The following is a 20,391-nucleotide window of genomic DNA, read 5'->3' on the forward strand; positions in this document are numbered from 1 at the left end:
CCCGATTAGATCCCTAAACCATTCCCAATTTATTCCAAATTGACCCCGAAATTGTCCAAAAACAGCTCCAAAATCAATCCCGAAACAAACGTCAACACAGTTCAAAATAATCTGCTGTCTTATCTAATAATCATATTATAAGATCTTGTGGCTTTTCTCAACGGCATTTTGTACAGCCCTAAAAGTTTGGCAGGGATGCCAACCTGTTTGATGATTACTTATCATTTTATTGATCTTCTCCGATATATGAAGCATCATAAAAAATTGGTTGGTAAGTCAGACGCACTTATAAGACCAGAGGTTGACAGCCGCCATGAATAGTGTTTTACCTACACTTTTGCTAGTGGTAAAACTTTTGGGCATTTTTCAGGCAGCATCTTCACAATGTATCGATTTGTTGTCAAGTTGTTATAAATTTCTTATCTATAATAAAGATTATCGATGAGTTATCGTTTTGTTATACAAAAGTTATTGATTTATTATCGCAAAGTTATCGATTTTTTATCGAAAAAATATAGATTCCATATCGGACGTTTTTAATTAATTTTTAGATTTTACATAATTATTTGTATTTGTTTACGTACTTTTATTCGTAATCGCAGCGGCACTAATATAAGTTCTTGTGTTCGCATTGGTTTAGATACTTACTATTTTTCTAAAATAAATTATGTTATATCTTGTAGACTTATTTAGCACGATTGATTCATTATTTCTTAAACTTTTAATTATTAAATAACACCCTAATTATCTTTTCTCATCTTCTTTTCCTTTCTTAAGATTTAAGCAAACCCGAATATCGAGTCTAACCACGATACTAATTGCGATACTTCACTGGATTTGGCCACCGGATCGTTGTACCAACTGCCACTCCATCTACAGTTCACAAATAGATAACGAATGTGCACGTGATCGTCATTCTCTAAGTCAAATTCAACGCTCCGTCGATGGACGCTTTATACTCGGCGCCGGTACTAAAGCATGCAGCAATAGCAAACTCAATGCGATAACCAATGGCGATCAATTTGATGGTGTTGACGAAGTGGACGCCATTACAACACGGCGCAATAGCCGAGCGTCACAAAACTCCTCCAGCGACGATGGCGGTTTTCTTTCGCGACGAAATTTCATTACAGCACGAGCTTCATGGCGACGACCACTAGTAGCTTCACCCTCACAGCTAAGTTTGCAATCAGCTGTAGGTTCGGCGCGCGGTTTCTTACAAGGCCTAGGCGGGCTGCTACGTGTTGGTAGTAATTCTGCTCTTGCTGGTGGTAGTAACGGCGGTATTGCGGGCCTCACAACAGCAAACGGCGCCACAGTAATTCACAGTGAGGATATGCCTGGTAATACGGGTGCACGTTATCAAAATATCTATCGTGGTCATTATGGGCACAATATTTATCGCAACTTACATTCCACACAGCCAGCTCAAGCCACAAGTCGACCATTGCACATCAACACTCTAACTGGGAGTTCCTTACTCAATACACATCAATATCATCAGCAGCATCTGCATGATTTGCAATTAACACCCAATTTATATACACCATCACGCGTATCACACATCTTCTCCAGTTCCCCCGCTAGCACACCTAATAATACTCTGGGCAGCGGCGCACATCATCATCATATCGCTGGTATAGGGGTTGTGAGTGGAAGTGGCGGCGGCGCTGGTCTACTCCCCTCACCCTGGTCATTGAACACACCTGGCAGCGGGCATCTACATACACATTTCAGTGATCTAAGTAGCGTTTATCCGGGTTCCGCTGAACGTTCCTTACCAACGCTGTCAGCAACTAGCGGTAATCTCAGCCGTTATCGTTACTACGCACACGAGCTGCCATCACTGCGCACCATACAAGAGGAAACGCGTCGGTACAATCAACAACAGCGTGAGCAAAAAGAAGAGAAACAGCAACAAGAGCTGCCTAACTCAGCTGATTTCCTACCGCTACAGATACCTTCACCACCCGCATGGCGGCAACATTATCATAACACGCATCTGCCATATCACAGTTATCGTCCGCGCACACGCTGGTATCCACGTCACTATGCGCGTCTCTTTGGACGCACGCAGTCCGAGATCATGTCACCACTGCCGCATTTGAATTTAACGTTACGCGGCGGCCCAGTTGGTGCTATAGGTTTGGAAGCCTCACCAGAATCACGTTCCAGCTCAAGTGGTTTCGGTTCGAAAAATACCTCAAATCATCCACAAGGATCTCATCATTCGGGTAGTACCAGCGAATGGCGGCTGCTGCCACCATATAGACCGCCACCACCACCACCGGCAAGCAATAGCGCTTACTTTGGTTTATCACAGGCGAGTGCTCAACAGCAAGCGCAAGGACAAGCGCCAGCGAGTCATCATCATCAACAGCTACATCATCCATCTTTGTTTGGCAGCAGATCGCTGCCTTATTATCCACACTATAGTGGTGCTAGTAGTGGAAGCTTGCAACAACGTCCCACAACACCACCTTACACCATGGAACATTGGTTGGGTATGATCTCTGATTTGAATGTAGCTACCGATATTGTTAATTTTCCAAAATCTGTAGATGTTGGCAGCGTTGATGGTCATTACGAATTTGATCCATCAACACCTACACCCAGTGCATCTACACCAACTGGTGGTTTGCTACGGGAAGATCTCAATTTACATGTCGATACTACAGGCCATCATACACTTGGTCCATTGGGCAGTAGTAGCATTTTTCATCATCCGGCCAGTGCACTCAATTCGGGTGCAGCCACCTATGGTGGACCAATGCGTAAAACTCGTTTCTCACGCTATGATAATGTGGAGGCGCGTCTGCAAGCAATGCGTGAGGAGTTCTATGAATACCGTAAACGTCAAGCCATGCAACAAGCAGGCGTAACGGAATTGGAGAGTGTATGCTAAATGAGGTTTATGCGTGGTGAATGTGGTCAGTGCGCGTTGCAAGTCAAAAACAAAGTTGAGAGTGGAAGCGTAGTATTTAAGTATATTGTTAGCTATAATTAGGGTTAGCTTAACTCAAGTGAAGTTGAAATCAAATTCTTGAATGCAAACGAGAAAACATCTCAAATGGATTATACATTTCGGTAGATATTATTTCGAATTAGGTCAACAAAAACCAAATATTTCAATACTGCCAAAAAAAATTAATATTTTAACTTGAAAAAGCTAACACCGCAATAAAAATGCGGTTATGGTGAAAGGCATGCATTTTCAGAAAAGCCGGAAGCAAAAGAAAGAACTCATAGCTCGAAGGTATGAGAGAAATCGTAATCAAAAAAGTGGAAGCTTTTAAGTAAAAGGCAGCAAAACTTCTATCCCACAGTTGACTATATCACTTTTTCAATAGAAGAATAAAGAAGCTGGGGCTACCAGTAAAGCAAATATCTGCGTAAAAAAGGCTTTTTTTATCCTTTTCTAACATTAGCTTCACGTGGTACCAAATATAAAAAGTTTCTGTTTAGCTTAATGCACTTAATCTCTCGCTCTCTCTTTCTCCCTCTCTCTTTTGTATTCTTTGAAGATGTTTAGACCCAACTTACTCTTTTTTTTATATTTGTAGGCGAACCTTTCCTTTAAGTTGAATTCAGTTACTGAATTTCAACAGATATTTCATGATGGACAACCAATTCTTAGTCCCAATATAAATGAATCTGTTTGACTCCTTACAAAAGTATCTTCTTTATCCATATCTGTATATATAATAAATCAAAGTCTTAATTTTTGGAAAGGGAAATAATAAAAATTTGCCTATCCATTTCTGAAATATTCAAGGATTAAGTTTTCAAAGTACTAAGTAGCATAAGTACGATCGAACGCAATTTCAGTGCGTCAAAAAGTGTTATTGTGTGAGTCGTTAATCAACTACCCTCGGTTTATTCGTTTCGATTACGCAGCGAGGAGCAAGCAGCAATGACTGAGTTTCACACCCACTGTGATACACAATGCCAAGCGCACTATAAAAGTTATATCTGGTCTGATTTAATATAATATAATATTTAACATGTGAACGCTCATACGCTAACGAACGGCAGCCGCACAAGCTTCATAGTTAGCGACTCATCACAATTTTTATTTGTTTTAGATTTCATGCAAAAAAAAACAGAGTGAGTTCTTCGAGCCAAGTCTTCTTTTTCTTATTCTTGTAGCGAGAAAGACGCTCCCAATGTTGACGTTCCGGTACGTTCTGGTAACAAGCACCATTTAGGTACTAGTCCGACAATCTCGGACACGATATTACCACATTGAACCTTCTAGAAGCTTTCTTATACAAACAGCTTTTTCAAAAACTTATGTAAAGGCTATCTCGCTAATAAAATCTCAGGATGTGTTTGAAAAACGACATAGCCCACACAATTGATTGAGATATTTTGTCATAAACCCCCTATGTCACGTCAAGTTTTATTGATATTATAATCAGGTAGAGCGTTCTTCAAACAGGTTCTGAGATGGGGCGTTTTTGAAAAAATTTTGAAGGAGAGTGCTCTACAGATTAATTTCTCAATGAGATAAAGGGTTTTCCAAACGGCAGCCGAGATATGTTGGTATTCCATTCAGCAGTCGAAATGGTAACGTTACATTAAATCTATCAAGTTTTAGTCTTTTTCAGCTTGAAATTTTCAGATAGGCTTAGGCAGTTTTGGCAAGTTTAAATTCCAGTCAGAAAACCCGTATAGACAGAATGTGGCCAGAGAAGCTTGAATCAAGCAAATGGATCTCACTTATACTACAAAAAATACTTTTAAATTTCAAAATAAAGAGAGTGTCAATTTACACTTCGTAATGTATAAAGAGAGAAGTAAAAACCATCAAAGCTTACCAACCACTAAGAGTCAGTAGAGCTATTTGATTTGCTAATAACTAGAAATTTTCTTCTATAAATACCCTCATTACCTTTGACGCTATCGTGTGCAAAACGATCGTCGTTCGTCTGTTTGTTGCACGATGAACAATGCGATAAGCAGTAAATATACTCCGAAAATTTAATTTTTACTCCGTCGTAGTCGTTTACTCATATTTAATAAATCGAAAAACTTCAAAAGCGCTACGTCATCAAACTTTTTTTTTCAAATTCGACTACAAATACAACAATTCCGGAATGCTCGATCTTGGCTCATTTGTGTATGATAACAGCCGACTCTTACGTTAACTAGGCACTCTCTCTCTCATAAACAGCTGCTGTGAATACGGAAACAGAATGTCAGACATAAAGGCAGAAAACAAATTTGACAATTGCTTACGTGCAGTTGACGAATAACGGAAAGCTATACGATAAACGAAAACGTAAACTTCCGAGTACTATTAGCAAACGATATTGCCAAAGCAGATATAGATCGTTGATCGTCTCGTTCGCCAAAGAGAATGAGGCTGTAAATTTAGTTTGGTGACGTGAGCTAGTTCTTATATAACGAAGAACTGCGTATATTCAAAACTGCGAGAGTATATAATTCAAAAACAATACAATTATACCTAAGAAGAAAACTTGAGCCGCTAGGTGGCGTTGAGAGTACGCGTTCGAACAAAGTTTCATGCAGAAACTTCTATTTAAAATATTCATGTAAATATTTAAATAATAAGTTTAAACTAAAAGCAAAAAAATTTATTCAAAAAAACTAAGCGAATTGCAATGAAGGGATAATGAGATTATGCAAAAACATAGCAATTATAAAGACATATTATAATTATAAAATGATTAAAATTAACTTTAAATAAAATACATTTGATCTAAGCAAAAAAAAAAACTAAATTTATTAAAACAAAAAAGGATATAATTAATTATAAAAAAAGTAGTTAATAATAGCAAATTAAATAAATTTAAAATATATATGTATATACCTTTATACAGTTAAAAACTTAAATTGAGTATGTATTAAGCAATTGTGGTTTAACTTAATAATTTAAGCAAGTAAAAAAATTAAATAAAACAAAAATTCTAGTAAACGACAAAAACAAGCAGCATAAAAAAATTTAATTTATTAATTGCATGTAGTGTTAAGACGTAAACGTTATTATTAAAAAATTAATATTTAATAATAATAGTGAGAAGCAGCAAAAATTTAAAAACAAAATATATAAAAAATTAAAAAAACTTTTAAATGGCTATGCGCATGTAATAAAAAAAAATAATTAAATATGATATACTTTAAGTAGTTTAATATGTAATGAAAAAATAAAAATAAAGTTATTAATAAACGAAAACTATATACATATATCTATTAAATTAAGAATAGTTATTTTAAGCAAATAAAAAGATATAAAATTACGAAAAATTTAAAGTTAAAAATTAAAAATTATTCCTGAACAACAAAAGCGTTAAAAAATGTATAAAAATATTTTTGAAAATTTCTAATTTTTTTGTAGGTGCACATTAAAAAATTACTAAGCAAACAAATTTAATAAATTAAAACGAAAGGGAAATAAAAACCAAAAAAATATTTAAAAACACTTAAAAAACGTTAAAAAAATTTAAAACGCAGAATTTCTTACTTATTTGTTATTAACGTAAAATAGTAGCGCGACGACATACAGCAGAGAGCAAAATATGATATATAAATTTTTAAAACCAAAAGATGAGTAGCGTTTAGACACAAAAAACATTTATTGCATAACTAAAAACAGTAAAATTTCAACACTGCACTTTTTTGTGCAGCAATGAAAATGATACTCGAAAACTGCTAAATTTACTTTTTTCTAGGACAACAAAATTTATGAAATTAAAAAAAAAAAATTGTATTATTGAATAAAAAAAAAATTAAATACAGAAAAAAAATTTAAATGTTAATGAAATATAATACAAATTTAAATGACCTGAAAAAAAAATTTAATAAAAAAAAAAATATAAAAACAGATAATAAAATAAGAAAAAAATAAATTAAATATTATTATAATAAAAATTAATAAAAGAAATAGCAAAATTTTTATATAAAACAAATAAAAACAACTTTTGAAAACTTTTCGAAATAACACGTTGTAATTTGAACGCAGAAATAAACTGAAAAACTTTAGTTAAATAATGATGAAATGAAATAATTACCGAAAAATTTATAATAATAAAAAAAAATAAAAAATAAAAATCTTAATGATTTGATTGGAATAAAAACAAAAATCAAAAAGCCTAAATTCTCCATAATAAAATAAAATAATTACCAAAAAATGTATAAATAAACAAACAAAAAATTAGTTGCGATGTTTAACGTGCTAAGGAGGGCAAAAAGAATACTTCAATTTATAAATTTTGTATTACAATAACTACATTTTCAATCATTATTTTAAGAAATGAAAAAATGCAAATAAAATTGACTCAAGTTATTATTTCTTTGGTACACAATGGCCTGCTCTAACTTTGGTTTACCTACATAATTTTGAGGCACCTTAAAGAATTATCTTGCTCTCCCAAAACCTAATTTTGCTCTCTCTTTTTAATATTCCTATCCCCTACTGTTGCTCTTCCCAGAAAGACAATAATATGTAGCGAATTACAAATTTTAGTTATAAACAAAATTTGTGTAATAGATCATTGGTCTCCAAAAATGGGAATATGTTGCCCTCTCGCACATTCAATAAGAGCACAATTGTGCTATGGAATGCAGACCCCTATAATAGATCTACTATCCGGAAAAAATACTATCTACGGAGACGATTATTTTGTACTGCTCGATGAAATCTGAACACAAACGCTTCTCTGATTAGCGTTCTATGATTATGACACACGCTACAAAGATCGTAGACTCTACCTTGCCAGATTGACACATTAGCAGAAAATGTGAACCAACGTTTCATCCTTCAGTTCCCAAAAGCGACAGACTTGTGCATCGGATAGGTTGTGTCGTACGCTGTCCTGTCAGATTCTGTGTGATACTCTCATTGCTGGAAGTATAAGCAATTTGAACTGTCTTTACCCAGTCCATTCAATCCAGCACGGGCTGAACTGCTTTGTTTCCAGCTAATTATGGTTACCCTAGTGTGTGCCTTTGTGAGTCCAAAGAAATGCCCTGGACCATAGAATGTTATTGCATCCTGCTGGGCTAGGTAGTCTGCCTGTTTGTTACCTTCATGTCCCTGAAAGTAATTGTGTCGGACTGCAAGGCATGCAAAGCTGACTGGCTGTATGTCATAATCAGGATTATCCTCCAGGATAAACCTCTTCGAATGCATTCTATATCGCAAATTTCTATTGCATGGATTTCTGCCTTCAAAATGGTGGGAAAGTATCATATTGGTATCGATTTCTTTAAGTTCGGCCCGTTATTCCGTCATCAAACTTTGATCCATCCGTCAGCCAGACCACTAAATCGGGGTCAGTATATGGATGCCATGTTGCCAAAAAAGTTCTGTTGTCCACAATAGACACATCAACGATACGTGATATTCTGAGGTTAGGGGTCATTTCATCACGCAGTTGCAATATGGAATTTCTTATAACCTATTATTTTTCCGATCTCAAACTCAGAAATATTTTGAAGTCTTGAGCCAACAAGTGTTGACTTTTTGTTATTGGAATAGAAGGGATGCTTTAATCCTAATTGCATCAGCAGACGCCATTCTAATCGCACCCGTTATGATAATACAAACTAGTCGATGTATTTTCTTTGCTTTCTTATTGCTTATCTATGCGTGGTCTTCCACTATTTTACTTGAAAAATTTCATAGCTTCCAATTTTTTTTTTTCAAGATTAATATTTCAACACAAAAGCAATTGCATTAAGTATTTGAAATTTTTTAAGCCCACGAAACATAGCAATTTTTATCAGGTAATCATTAATAAAAAAACCTAATAATAATAACAACAACCAAATACTTAATAAAAAAATTATTTTAAAAAAACTACACTCTCTAGAATTTTTTGCATGTACATATACAAAAACTTTGGTACAATTTTTTTAAATTTGTTTTATTACAAAATATTATAAAAACTCTGTGAAATTGTTAATACATATATATAAACTATGTTTTATTTTTATTATTATTATTATTTTTTTTTTTTGTATTGAATCATAACATAAAAAAAACAAATGTTAAACAAAACAATAAACTTGTATACATACAAAAAGTAAAAACAAAATATTGAACGGAATGGTTTGACACAACTCGACGCCAAAACACTGCCACAGCGACACGAGGAAAGTCAGAAATGGGGCGACAGGCACTGAGGCTCAAAGTTTTGCGGGTAATTGTGATACAAATACTATACAGAAGGGCGCACACTATATAAGCTGTTAAAAATACAGTTAAAAAAGATGGATACAAATTTGGCTTCTCTTGAACGCCTTTCTATTTGGAATAAGTCACTCTGTAAATTGATTTTCAGCGACTTGCCTATTATTTCATTATTTCAAGTTTACAGGGAAGAAATGAAAATTGGCTCTAAAGATGACACAAATCCGGAAACGGTTTCTCCTCAAATCCAATCATTGGAGTACAGTACATCAACAATTTGGGATAGCTAAAGAGGGCCTAGGTTTTATATATCAAACATACACCCTTCTCTTTATCCCTCTTATTTTCTTTCCCACCACACCTTTTTTTGCTCATACTCTCTCGAATACTTGGAATTTTCATCATAACGGCTACGCATAGTATAAGCCTTATCCGGAAAATGAGTCATGTTTTCCCTCAATTCAATTAAGGTTAGAGGGACACTCATAGCATCTCCCTTTCAGAAGCAAGACATCCAGAATAATATTCAGATAAGAGCTCTGAAACAAGTGGTTATAAAGCCTTTCCCGCTCCCTCTTGTGACACAGATATGTCTCGAAGACTAAATAGACAAACGTATACATTTTGAACATAAAGGTTTCAACGTCTGAGATGCTTATAACGCCAGAGATGCTTACTGCTTCAAGCACCAGCGAAAACTGATTGACTTCTTGCATTGCTCTACCTCAGTTTATTGGTTTACACAATATGTAAGCGAATTACGAATAGTATGCCGTTGTTGTACGAAGGCATCTCTGTTCAAGAACACACCCAACTTTGTTTATAGCATATTAGTTAGTACGGCCGAAATCATACTATGGGAACTTCTTCATGAAAATCGGAGCTATTCAAAAAGCACCGTAGTACTGCCCTTGTCTTACTAGGGAATTGATATATATCTAAATAGTCCTTTGCTGGATATGGTCCCCCATATGAGCAACCTTTTGGGACTAGCCTAAGGTTACGAGCTTTTTTTTTTTTTTTTTTTTTTTTTTTGACTGTTCGTTTATGTGCATCTTTGCATTTTGATTTTTGTCGCATCTGAAACCCTTTAACAATCTCTAGGTCATAACGACGGGTGGCGTTGATTGAGGAAGTGGACAGCGAAATACAGGGTTACTTCAAGGTTCATCAGATATGACCTCATGGCTTATTATATCACTACTACTCAATTCAAACTTAATTTTGCCCTTATACAATACGACCTTATCCAATTCCCTACACCGTAATTTAATAGTCTCTCCAAGAACAAGCTAAGAATGTTAGAATGAATTCTAGCAAGTCAAGACGCAAACATCACTTGATAAGCTGGAAATTAGACAAAATGATAAGTGATGGTTTTTTACAGCGGGGAGCGCATTGTATTCCCTTGTAGTACACCCGAGATAGTATGGAGTGCGATTACTCTACTTTATACTTGTTGTAAGAGTACGAATTTGAAAATTTGGGTTAGAATACTGCATTAAATCCCATTTATTAAAAATATTATTCTGAGACTAACCATAAACTAGCTTTTAGGGGCTTTTATTAAAAACGACATTTTAAGAGAGTTTTTAAGAGTGGTTGTTGCTGCTTTTTTTGTAATAATAATTACTACCCCCGCACTGTCCAATCATAGGAGTGGAGAGTAATAGATGAAATAGAGCAATACTGAAATAACATACTTTAGTCTACTAAATCCAAGTCCTTCGGGTACTTAGACTCGGCCGTCCCGAAAATGGTTAGAAACGTATTCATACTCTGCGTGAAAAACTCTCACAGTGACACTTGATTTGTTGAGATATCTCTTTAGATCCAAGAAACATTTGTGCGAAAAATTACAGTGTGAATATATATTTGAACAAAAGTGAGGTATACTGTGCATTTATGTATGAATAAGAGGATGCTAATTGTCAAATATTTGTACCACTCTAACCCACTGCTGCACCCCAGTACATTTGTCGCCCATGTATATCTAAGAATGATGTAAGTATGGTTTTGTAGGTATGTAGAGATTTGAGGATGTGTAAAGTGATGTATGTAAAGAAAAATTAAATATTTGAAAAAATAAAGAGTTTTCAAAACAAATACTTTTTGTAATGTAAAGATGATAAATGAAATTGAAAACGTTAAGAAGAAGAAAGAAATTGATAATGATAAGAGATGTTTAACCAAGTAAATATGTTAATGAGAGGCAAACAAACAAACAGCATAAAAGCACCATTTGTTTTATTTTTGTTTTAACATTTATGCTAATAAGTAAATTTTAATTTTATTTTAGTTTCTTAAGTTTTCAAATAAGGCTGGAATATGTACAAAATAATTATAATGCAAAATAATAAAATTTAATGATATTGGAAGCAGCTAAAAATGCAACAAAATTTAATAATAAAAATTTTATTTAAAAAAAATACTCTTTTAACAAATTATTATTTTTGGTTATGATTTTTAAGGCAAGAGCAGATGCAAGGTAATTGCCAGCAGGACAATGGCTTGGTTTGCCAGACTGGCTATGCGAGGAATTAGTGAGAGCGAAATAACATAAAATTGAATTATTGTAACTAACGTCATATACGCTGTTTAACTTCTACTAACCTAATTTAAAATTTTCACTATTTAAACATTGATTGCTTGGGTGTGAAGTTACTGATTTAAAATATAAATCAAAATACACACAAGAAAGGAATAGAAGAAATTGAAAAGAAATACAATTTTTCCTATGTTTGTGGATTGTTTTTGGAGCGTTAATAATCATGCGTGTATATAGATTACCTCATTGCTCGTTGCTCAGCGACTAAACCACTACCACTACGACGATTTTACTCTTACCAACAGTGTTGCCAGGTTAGCTTTTTCGAGGCTATATTTAGCCTTTTTTTTTGCCTTTAACCTGGTAATGTTGGGTTTAGCTTCGTGACTTTTTTCTAGCCTTTTTTACTCGGAATGTATTTTTAAAAATTTCTAAAATAAAATAATTTCAGTAGTTCCTGTGAACACCTAATACCTAATAATATGAGTTCTCTACAAAAGATTAATTCTTTTTCTGCTGAAAATTCGTTGAAAATTTTAAAGTCAGATGTATTTTCTTACTTTGAAAAAGAGAAGTATAGTTATTCTTCAAGTCAAATAGCATTAATAGAGATGCAGTGGCGAAAACTTATAACTATACAATGGAAAAATGTACATTCCACCATGGAATTTTGGTCGGAAGTCCGAGAACATAAAAATGCATTAAACGGACCTCCTTTTTTAGAACTTGTCGAATTCATATTTGGTTTTTTAGTATTACCACTCAGTAACGCGGAGGTTGAAAGAATTTTTAGTGGCATGAAAATTCTGAAAACTAAATTAAGGAACAAACTAAAAATTAAAATGCTTAATGCGCTGATTAATATTAAATGCTCGTTAAAACGCTTATCTAAATGTTGTAATGACTTTGAAATTACTGATGATCTCATATCTATGGTAAATAGCCAAACTTTATACCCAGACTTAAGCTCTTCTGATTCTTCAGACGGGGAATATATATATAAATAATTAGTTTGTAATATTTTTTTATGTATTACACATATGCAATCATTTAAAGTAATTCCATGTGCTATTCAAGGCAAATGCGCCTAATATGTTTTGAAACAGGAAGTTATGCTTAAGTTATGTTTATAAGTTTTTATTTACAATGTGTAAACTAAAATATAAAAAAAAATTTATGAATTAACCAAAAAATTTCTGGCCTTTTTTTAGCTTATTTTTTTTTCTAAATTTAGCTTTTTCTAACTTTTTTTTTTTTTTGCCAATCTAGCTTCTTTTTTTTGCATCACCTGGCAACACTGCTTACCAACACAGCCACCAGAGTTGTCTCTCAGCGCGTCATCTCATTATTGAAATATAAACAAAAAATCAACGCTTGCATTTCTCGATTAATAAGATGCGCTATTCCCTCTCTTTAACTACGATAAGCACCATAGCGGAACGATACAAGGTGGCAGCATGGTTACAAACCTACAAACATATATAAAAATTCTATATACTTTGTTTTTGTAAATTCGATGGACGAATGTCAAAATCGCATTGCGCCGGAAGTTGATGTATCAAATCAAATAAAAAAAGTTTATAATCAGCCGTCCCGTGCTGCCACCTTGCATCGTTACGCCATGGTAAGCACTTTTATAGCAGAATGATACAAGATGGCAGCATGGTGACATACCTACAAACATAAATAAAAATTCCATGTACTTTGTTTTTGTAAATTCGGTGGACAAATACCAAAATCGTACTGCGCCGGAAGTTGATGTACCAAATCAAATAAAAAGCATTGTGAATGATGACTAAGTGTGATATCTTATCTGTCAAGTGCCTAACAGGATGTTCAATATGGCTACTTTTTAGCGTTTTGACAGAGTATTCAATATGGCGGCGCCTATCTTTAGCGTGTGATAGAAAGAGATACAGAATGAGAGAGCGATAGTCAATTACAAATCAGGTGATCCAATCACTTTGGAATTTTGACGTCTATGCAGAAGATATCACACTTAGTTATCATTCACAATGAAAAAGTTTTAAAACAGCTGTTCCATGCTGCCAGCTTGTATCGTTACGCCATGGCACTTTTCTAACGCTCTCCCGTGCTATTGCCATCACGCTTGCCACTTTTGGTACATTTGGACCAAAAATAGCCCCTTCCAACCCCATTTGGTCCGCTGGTCCTTTTTTTCAATTTTGGTCCTTTCTAGGCAGTAGCCACAATTTTTGTACTTTTCTTCCTTTGTTACTGAGGTTAAAATTCACAACTCAGCCTACAACATTTGGCACACTTTCATTAACCCACACATAATTTTCAATTTACTAATGTATATGGAAATCTTACCTCAAAAATTGCTCAGTAAAAAAAATTTATCAGACCAATGACATTTCATAGGAGATATTTTAGGTGAGGCATTAATAAGAAAAGTGATGGATCTAAGGGCAAACACATTACACGGCCTTATCGAAAAAAATTCTTGTTTTAGTATCCAGATATTTCGGTCGGTTATCACACACTTTTCGTGATAGATTTTTTTCACTAGTTGAGATAAGAAAATTTTTCTCAAATACACGTGTGCCTCTAAGAAATTTGGCAGGACTTTCCACTGATGGAGCCATTACGATGGATCTCGAGTTAAAATTTGAATTGAAAACTAAGTAAAATAATGAAACTAATTGGTTTTATATTGGTTAACACTTTCAAAATTTTTTACAAAGAAATCCTGTGTAAAAATTGCAGGATTATTTTGGTGTTCCAGGAGTATTGAGGCACGCCGAATACATGAAAACTAAGTAGCTTGGCATAAGAAATATTTTAACTGCAAGTAAGGCAGGAATACTTCTTGTAAGCGGTAACTTTATAAATGAATAACGAATCGCGATTGAACAAATTTACTTTTATATCTGATTTTGAAGCAAATGTAAAAAATATTTCATTTCGAAAGAAGTGTTTTGTGTTTTATTCTCGTAGGTACAGAACCCCATAAACTTCAATAACAACGCTGTTAACTAATTTCTAGTACCTACTTAAATGTAATCAGGTTCCGTTATTGCACAGTTGAAACTCTTAAGACGTTTGATTTTTAATCTGAAGCCTGGGGCTACATTCAGTAAATACGCTTTTTTCAAAAATCACACTTACTAAATCTAGACTTTGGTATGAAATTTCAACGTTCAGGGGAAAAAGTAAGCACCACTTATGTTTTACTGAGTTTGCTCATAGTTCGGCTACACCAAATCACAGATTTTTAAGCCTTTTCTTACTAAAACCTAACTGCGCTATACATTTTATTTCTTTCCAATTAACAAAACTACATTCAAAACTTATAGTTCGTGAAGGCATAGACTTATCCTAAAAATTTTAAAATGTAATACCCAAAAGTAGTGTTTTTGTTTGTGCGGTTTGAATTAAGTCTCCTATTCGCTAAGTTTATTAAAATTTTGTATAGCAAACCATGGAAATGTCTTGAAATTTTATGTTTAACAATAACTACGCCACTTTTGTGAATTGCTTGTATCACAATCAAATAAAACAAAAATTTGGTCCTTTTTTCTGAGATTTGGTCCTTTTGTTCGATGAATTTTGGTCCCAAATGAAAACATGGTGTGGCAACCGTGATTGCCATCGGTATAAACCAGTCGTCGGCAAACAGTGAAACAATTGTTTGAACTCAATTCACACGTATTCTTATTCTCTCTAGTTTAATGGTCGCTGCATTGTTAATCAAACTAAGTGTGATATCTTATCTGTCAACTGCCGGACAGGATGTTCAATATGGCTACTTTTTGGCGTTTTGACAGGGTGTTCAATATGGCGGCCCATAGGGCTGGCTATCTTCAGCGGGTGATAGAAAGAGATACAGAATGAGACAGCGATAGTAAATTACAAATCAGGTGATCCAATCACTTCGGAATTTTGACGTCTATGCAGAAGATATCACACTTAGTTTGATTCACAATGAGTCGCCAAGCATTTGGCGCAGTAACATCGATTGTATGCGTCGCTCGCAATATTAAGGAATGTTGTCCATATGTATATTAGGAGTAGATAATATGTATTTAGGGGGTATATTCTGCAAAAAAATTTATCTTAGGATAAACCATTATTTTACTGAGTAGAATTTTCAAAATTGAAAAAAAAATTATAATAAACGATTTTGTCTTCTTGCTTGCTAAGAAGCGCATAAACAACGCAACGATGCAATAATGATGTGCGCGATCATCGCGCTCTCATTAACACATCTGCATTTTCATTTTGGCGACGTCTGGTTTAAATTTAAACTTTTTTGAATATGGGAAGTTTTTTCAAAAGATTTGTTTTCGACAAAGTCTTTTAAATTTTTAAAAATATTGTAAATCGATTTGAAATTATCGCATTGGGACTACTTTCTTGATACATCATCCTCACCATCATTAAGTAGCGCTCTAGCTCCCAAACGATTTTGGCCGTTTCGTCTCGCTACGTTTCCTTACTTCGCGATAACGACGAAAATTGAGAGCACCAAGGGATATCAAGTCTGTCTACCCATACTCCGCTGAGATGAAGACCTCTGCTTCAAAATACGGCCGTAAAAATACTTTCAAGGCCGGAGCGTCTTCGCTTATTCGCATAACATGATCAAACCCACGAATCCTTCGACTTGCAACCTCGTTGTTTTATCTTCATAAATTCGTATAGCCGATAAAGCTCCCATTATACTACCTTCCGTAAGGTGTATAATCACGAAAAGGACCAAACATTTTCTGGAAAACTTCTTCACTATCCATACCATTCGAGCCGTACATAAGAATAGGTATGATGAGCGATTTGTCGAGCGTAATTTTTTTGCTTTTTTGTCGAGATAGGACTTAGTTTTTCACGTTCAAGGTAGAACTTGTTGGCAAGAGTTAATTCACGTTTTGTTTCTAAGCTGAAATTATTCTCGTTGTAAATACTGGTCTCCAGATTGACGAAGTCTTCGAGTTTATATCCGTCAGCAGTGACGTGGCTGCCAAGGCCGTGGCTGCACGACAGGAAAGAGTTCGTCATGTCTTCATTTAATGCAAGACCCATAGCTTTTCCTCTAAGGCAATATAGACTTGTCTCTTTACGGGCTGTCAAAGGCTACTATGAAGTCAACAAAAACATGGCGAGTTACGATTCTCTTACTGTGACCCTTCTCCAGGATCTAATGCATTCTTCATTCAAGCATCAATCGCACTGAAGTTACAAAAATTAACTTTGCTACGTATACCCCTTTTTATTGGACGAAATACACGTGGATGGCCTTACCACATACTGCTATGGGGTTGGCCCGTGCATAAAACCACAAATTACACCAAACGCACCAATTAGTCAAAACAACCGATGCTATACGAAGCTCTTGCGGACAACTCTGTATTAAATCATTGTCGTTATAGTGGTAGTGGTTTAGTCGTCGTTAAACGAGCAACCAGGCAAGATGTATGCACGCATATTTGTTAACACTTATGTAAATCACTTTCCATGTTGCTACTCTGCTTATTTAACGACTACTAAATGAAAAAGAATAATAGTATTTGTCAATTGAGTGCAAATAGTTATTTCACTAGCTAAAGGCCTCTGGACTAGTTGGACATTTTTTTTGGATTGAGCTTTATTTCTATATTCGAAAACGTATGTAAAATATTTTGCTTTAGTTCAGTTTTTTTTAGAGAATTAAAAATCAAAAAGCTGCTTCCAAAAATCATTTAAATATGCATATATGTAAATGAATAAATTAATAAAACACAAACCAAGTAATCTAATTGATCTCAGTCAGTACATAATACTTTTTATTATTAACGCTTTTTTATTCTATGCCTATAATTTTTTAAATATTCATTATTTGTTAAGCTATAGCAACAAACAAACTTAAATTCAAGCGCGTGCGTAATTTTCGAGCCCAAAAATATTTAAAAAGAATTTTAAGCGCCTGCTTTAGATTTTATTTAAGCGAAATTTTTTTGTCACAAAAATTTTTGAAAAATATTTAAAATTTAAATCATGCGCTTAGTTCAAATAGAAGGAAGAAGAAATGTTCTAATATATGTAAATGACGTCATTTGTTTTTTTTTTTTTTAGTAAATATTTAAACGTACGTAAAGCGCTTGTTAAATGGTTTGCTTTGACAAATTTTAGTCTTAAAAAAATATACATATTTTATATAAATTTTTTTTTTTTTTTTCAAATATTTTAGAAATTCATTATAACCACTTCGCATATTTACTAACTTTATTTTAGAAACAGAAACAAAAGTTCATTTCGTCAAATGCACATTAAAGCTGGTGACATTGGTGCTTTATCGGTAGTATCGGTAACCTTATAACAGCTGATTCGACCAACCTTATTAGAATCAATGCAATCGATTATTGGTGCCGCTAAGGTCGTAACCGTAGCATACAGCGATACGACATACGGCACCAATGACTCCGGCTTAAAACATTCCTGAGCGCCAAGTCGCACGGTGGAGTATTTGATCAATCTAGCAGACCAAAACAAAAACAGCAGCTATTTCTGTTAAAAAAGTAGTTGTCTCACTTCATTGTTATGAAAGGAAATATTTGACAGTAAATTCACGGTGTTCCGCGCAGAATTACTATGGATCGAGCCCTCGGTTTCGGAGGGACCCGGGATCGTTTTTTGGCATTACATGAGATATGTATGTCAATATGGGTATCAAACGAAAAGTATTTTACACCGCATTTCTATTGATACATTTAAGTAGGGTTGCCACCACATCTTCTTTTTTATATTTCTTTGTATATCCACTACCATCTCGGAAACGGCTTAACCGATTTGAGTCAAATTTGGTACATCGATATTGTATTACATTTTAAGACTTTCACATGGTTGCCACCTTTCGCCAATAGGGGTATCAGTCTCTTACAAAATTGATCACCATTCAAAAAATCGCGGGTATGCGCAGCCGTTTTTATTATTAAACTTTGAAACAAATACAAGCTTATGTATTGCCAAAAAATTACTGACATGATATGCCATGAAAAAAAGATATATCTTTTTGTTTGCAAGGTTTTTAAAAAATTAATATTTAAAATTAGTAGCATTACAAATAGAATAAATCTGTTGAAACATGCGGTATAAAAAATTTAACATATGAATTAAAAACACATTTACCTGTCCTAAAAGAACATGTAACTAGATTTGATTAAGGCTAAACAAGTGAACAAGTATTTAGGTTAGAAAGGTATATTGCTTTTTAATCCAAAAATATATCGAACTACACACAATTTTTGTACGATTTTAGATGTGCGCGGTTAGCTCCGTTGACGTTGCAGATGGATTTTGGGGTATGTATACTATTCAGTGGACATCTAGAGTATAGAGTATAGTATAGAGTATGGCCAAGGAGTATATTAAAAAAATTAAATATTTTGAAAAATCGACTTTTGGCCAGCTAAATTGATCAAATACCCCACCGTGCGTTGATTGAATATCTCATTTTGACAAAACATGTTTTCAACGATCTAAAATTGTGCAAAATATCGGCAAAAAAATATAAAATTAAAAAGAAAAATATTAAATAGTTAAATAAAAAACACAAACGCGGGACCCATAAAACAAGCAACTCAAATTCAAAAAACAAAAAAAAGAAACACAAAAATATAATAGAAAAGCGTTATACACGACCCGAATGACAAAAATAAACAAAATTAAAAATTATCGAAATTCGAAAACCAAGCAAAATAATAGAAAATACCGAATAAGGAAAAGAAGAAATAAGTTAGATAAACCAAAAATAGATAACAAAAGCTGAAATCCTCTTGGCCAGCTGTGACAAAGTCAGAGAGGAATTATGGAAAATAGCTGCACAACATATGGACGATAAAGGCTATGAGAGAGCGTAAGTAAGAACTAACAATAAAATACGCAAAAGTATAGAGAGTTTGAAATTAAATTATAAAAAAAGCATATAGTAGCAATCGAATTGTTATTGTAATCGTGACTAATTTTCAAAATTAGTAAGAACATACATAAATAAAATTAAATAATAAAATAGCATGTATTTAATTAATGAAATTAAAAACGCAAATTTTAGAAATTAAAAAAAATATATTTAATTATAAGAAAACATGTATTAAAGTAATTGAAAATAAGAATTATATATATATATATATATATATATAAATTTAGTATAAGTAAATTATAAAATTAACATTGAAATGAAAAAGGAATTAATAAAAAATAAATTTAATAACTAAAAGAAATGGCATTAAATTGTAGGTGAATATGGGAAAATTGGTAAAAACACATACGTATATGTGTATTAGACTGGGTTGGTCCCCATACAAAAAAAAGTTCCAAAATCCGCGCTTTAATTTGAAGTTTAAACAAATTCTGAAAAAAATGTATTTATTTTTTTTTTTTTTTTTAGCTTGTTAATTTGAACCGCCATGGTTAAATAAGGTAAGTAAGGGGGCAGATAAAGGATATTTCTAAGCTGTGAAAAGTTTCTTAAAGCAAGGAGTTCTGGGAAGAATATACAGATCTGTTGAAGATATATAAACGTGAAATCAGCAGGTTGAAAAGTGTTTCATGGAGAATTTTCAGTGATTGCATAGAATGGTCCAGGGAAAACTAACAAAAGAGGTTTCTAACTGATATATAGTCCTCGGATTGATAAAACAGTACAACATGGAATGGTCACAGAGTAGTGAAAAGTCCCTTGAGGCGCTAC

General features: G+C 33.7%; 1 protein-coding gene across 30 annotated transcripts in view; it reads left to right on the plus strand.

Moving 5' to 3' along the window:
• The window catches only part of tutl (turtle), a 426,131-nt gene extending 406,237 nt beyond the window's left edge, over positions 1–19,894 (plus strand). For 29 of the 30 annotated variants that reach the window (XM_067767671.1, XM_067767669.1, XM_067767687.1 and 26 more), the window contains one exon: positions 778–19,894. In XM_067767671.1, the coding sequence (XP_067623772.1) occupies positions 778–2,905 (2,128 nt within the window). In that variant the 3' untranslated portion in view covers positions 2,906–19,894. The remainder of the gene's footprint in view (positions 1–777) is intronic. The other variant, XM_067767694.1, reaches the window with a different exon arrangement.
• Positions 19,895–20,391: the final 497 nt, after the last annotated feature.

This window comes from Eurosta solidaginis, chromosome 2, assembly GCF_040869045.1.
Source record: "Eurosta solidaginis isolate ZX-2024a chromosome 2, ASM4086904v1, whole genome shotgun sequence".
In the NCBI taxonomy this organism is placed as follows: Eukaryota; Metazoa; Arthropoda; class Insecta; order Diptera; family Tephritidae; genus Eurosta; species Eurosta solidaginis.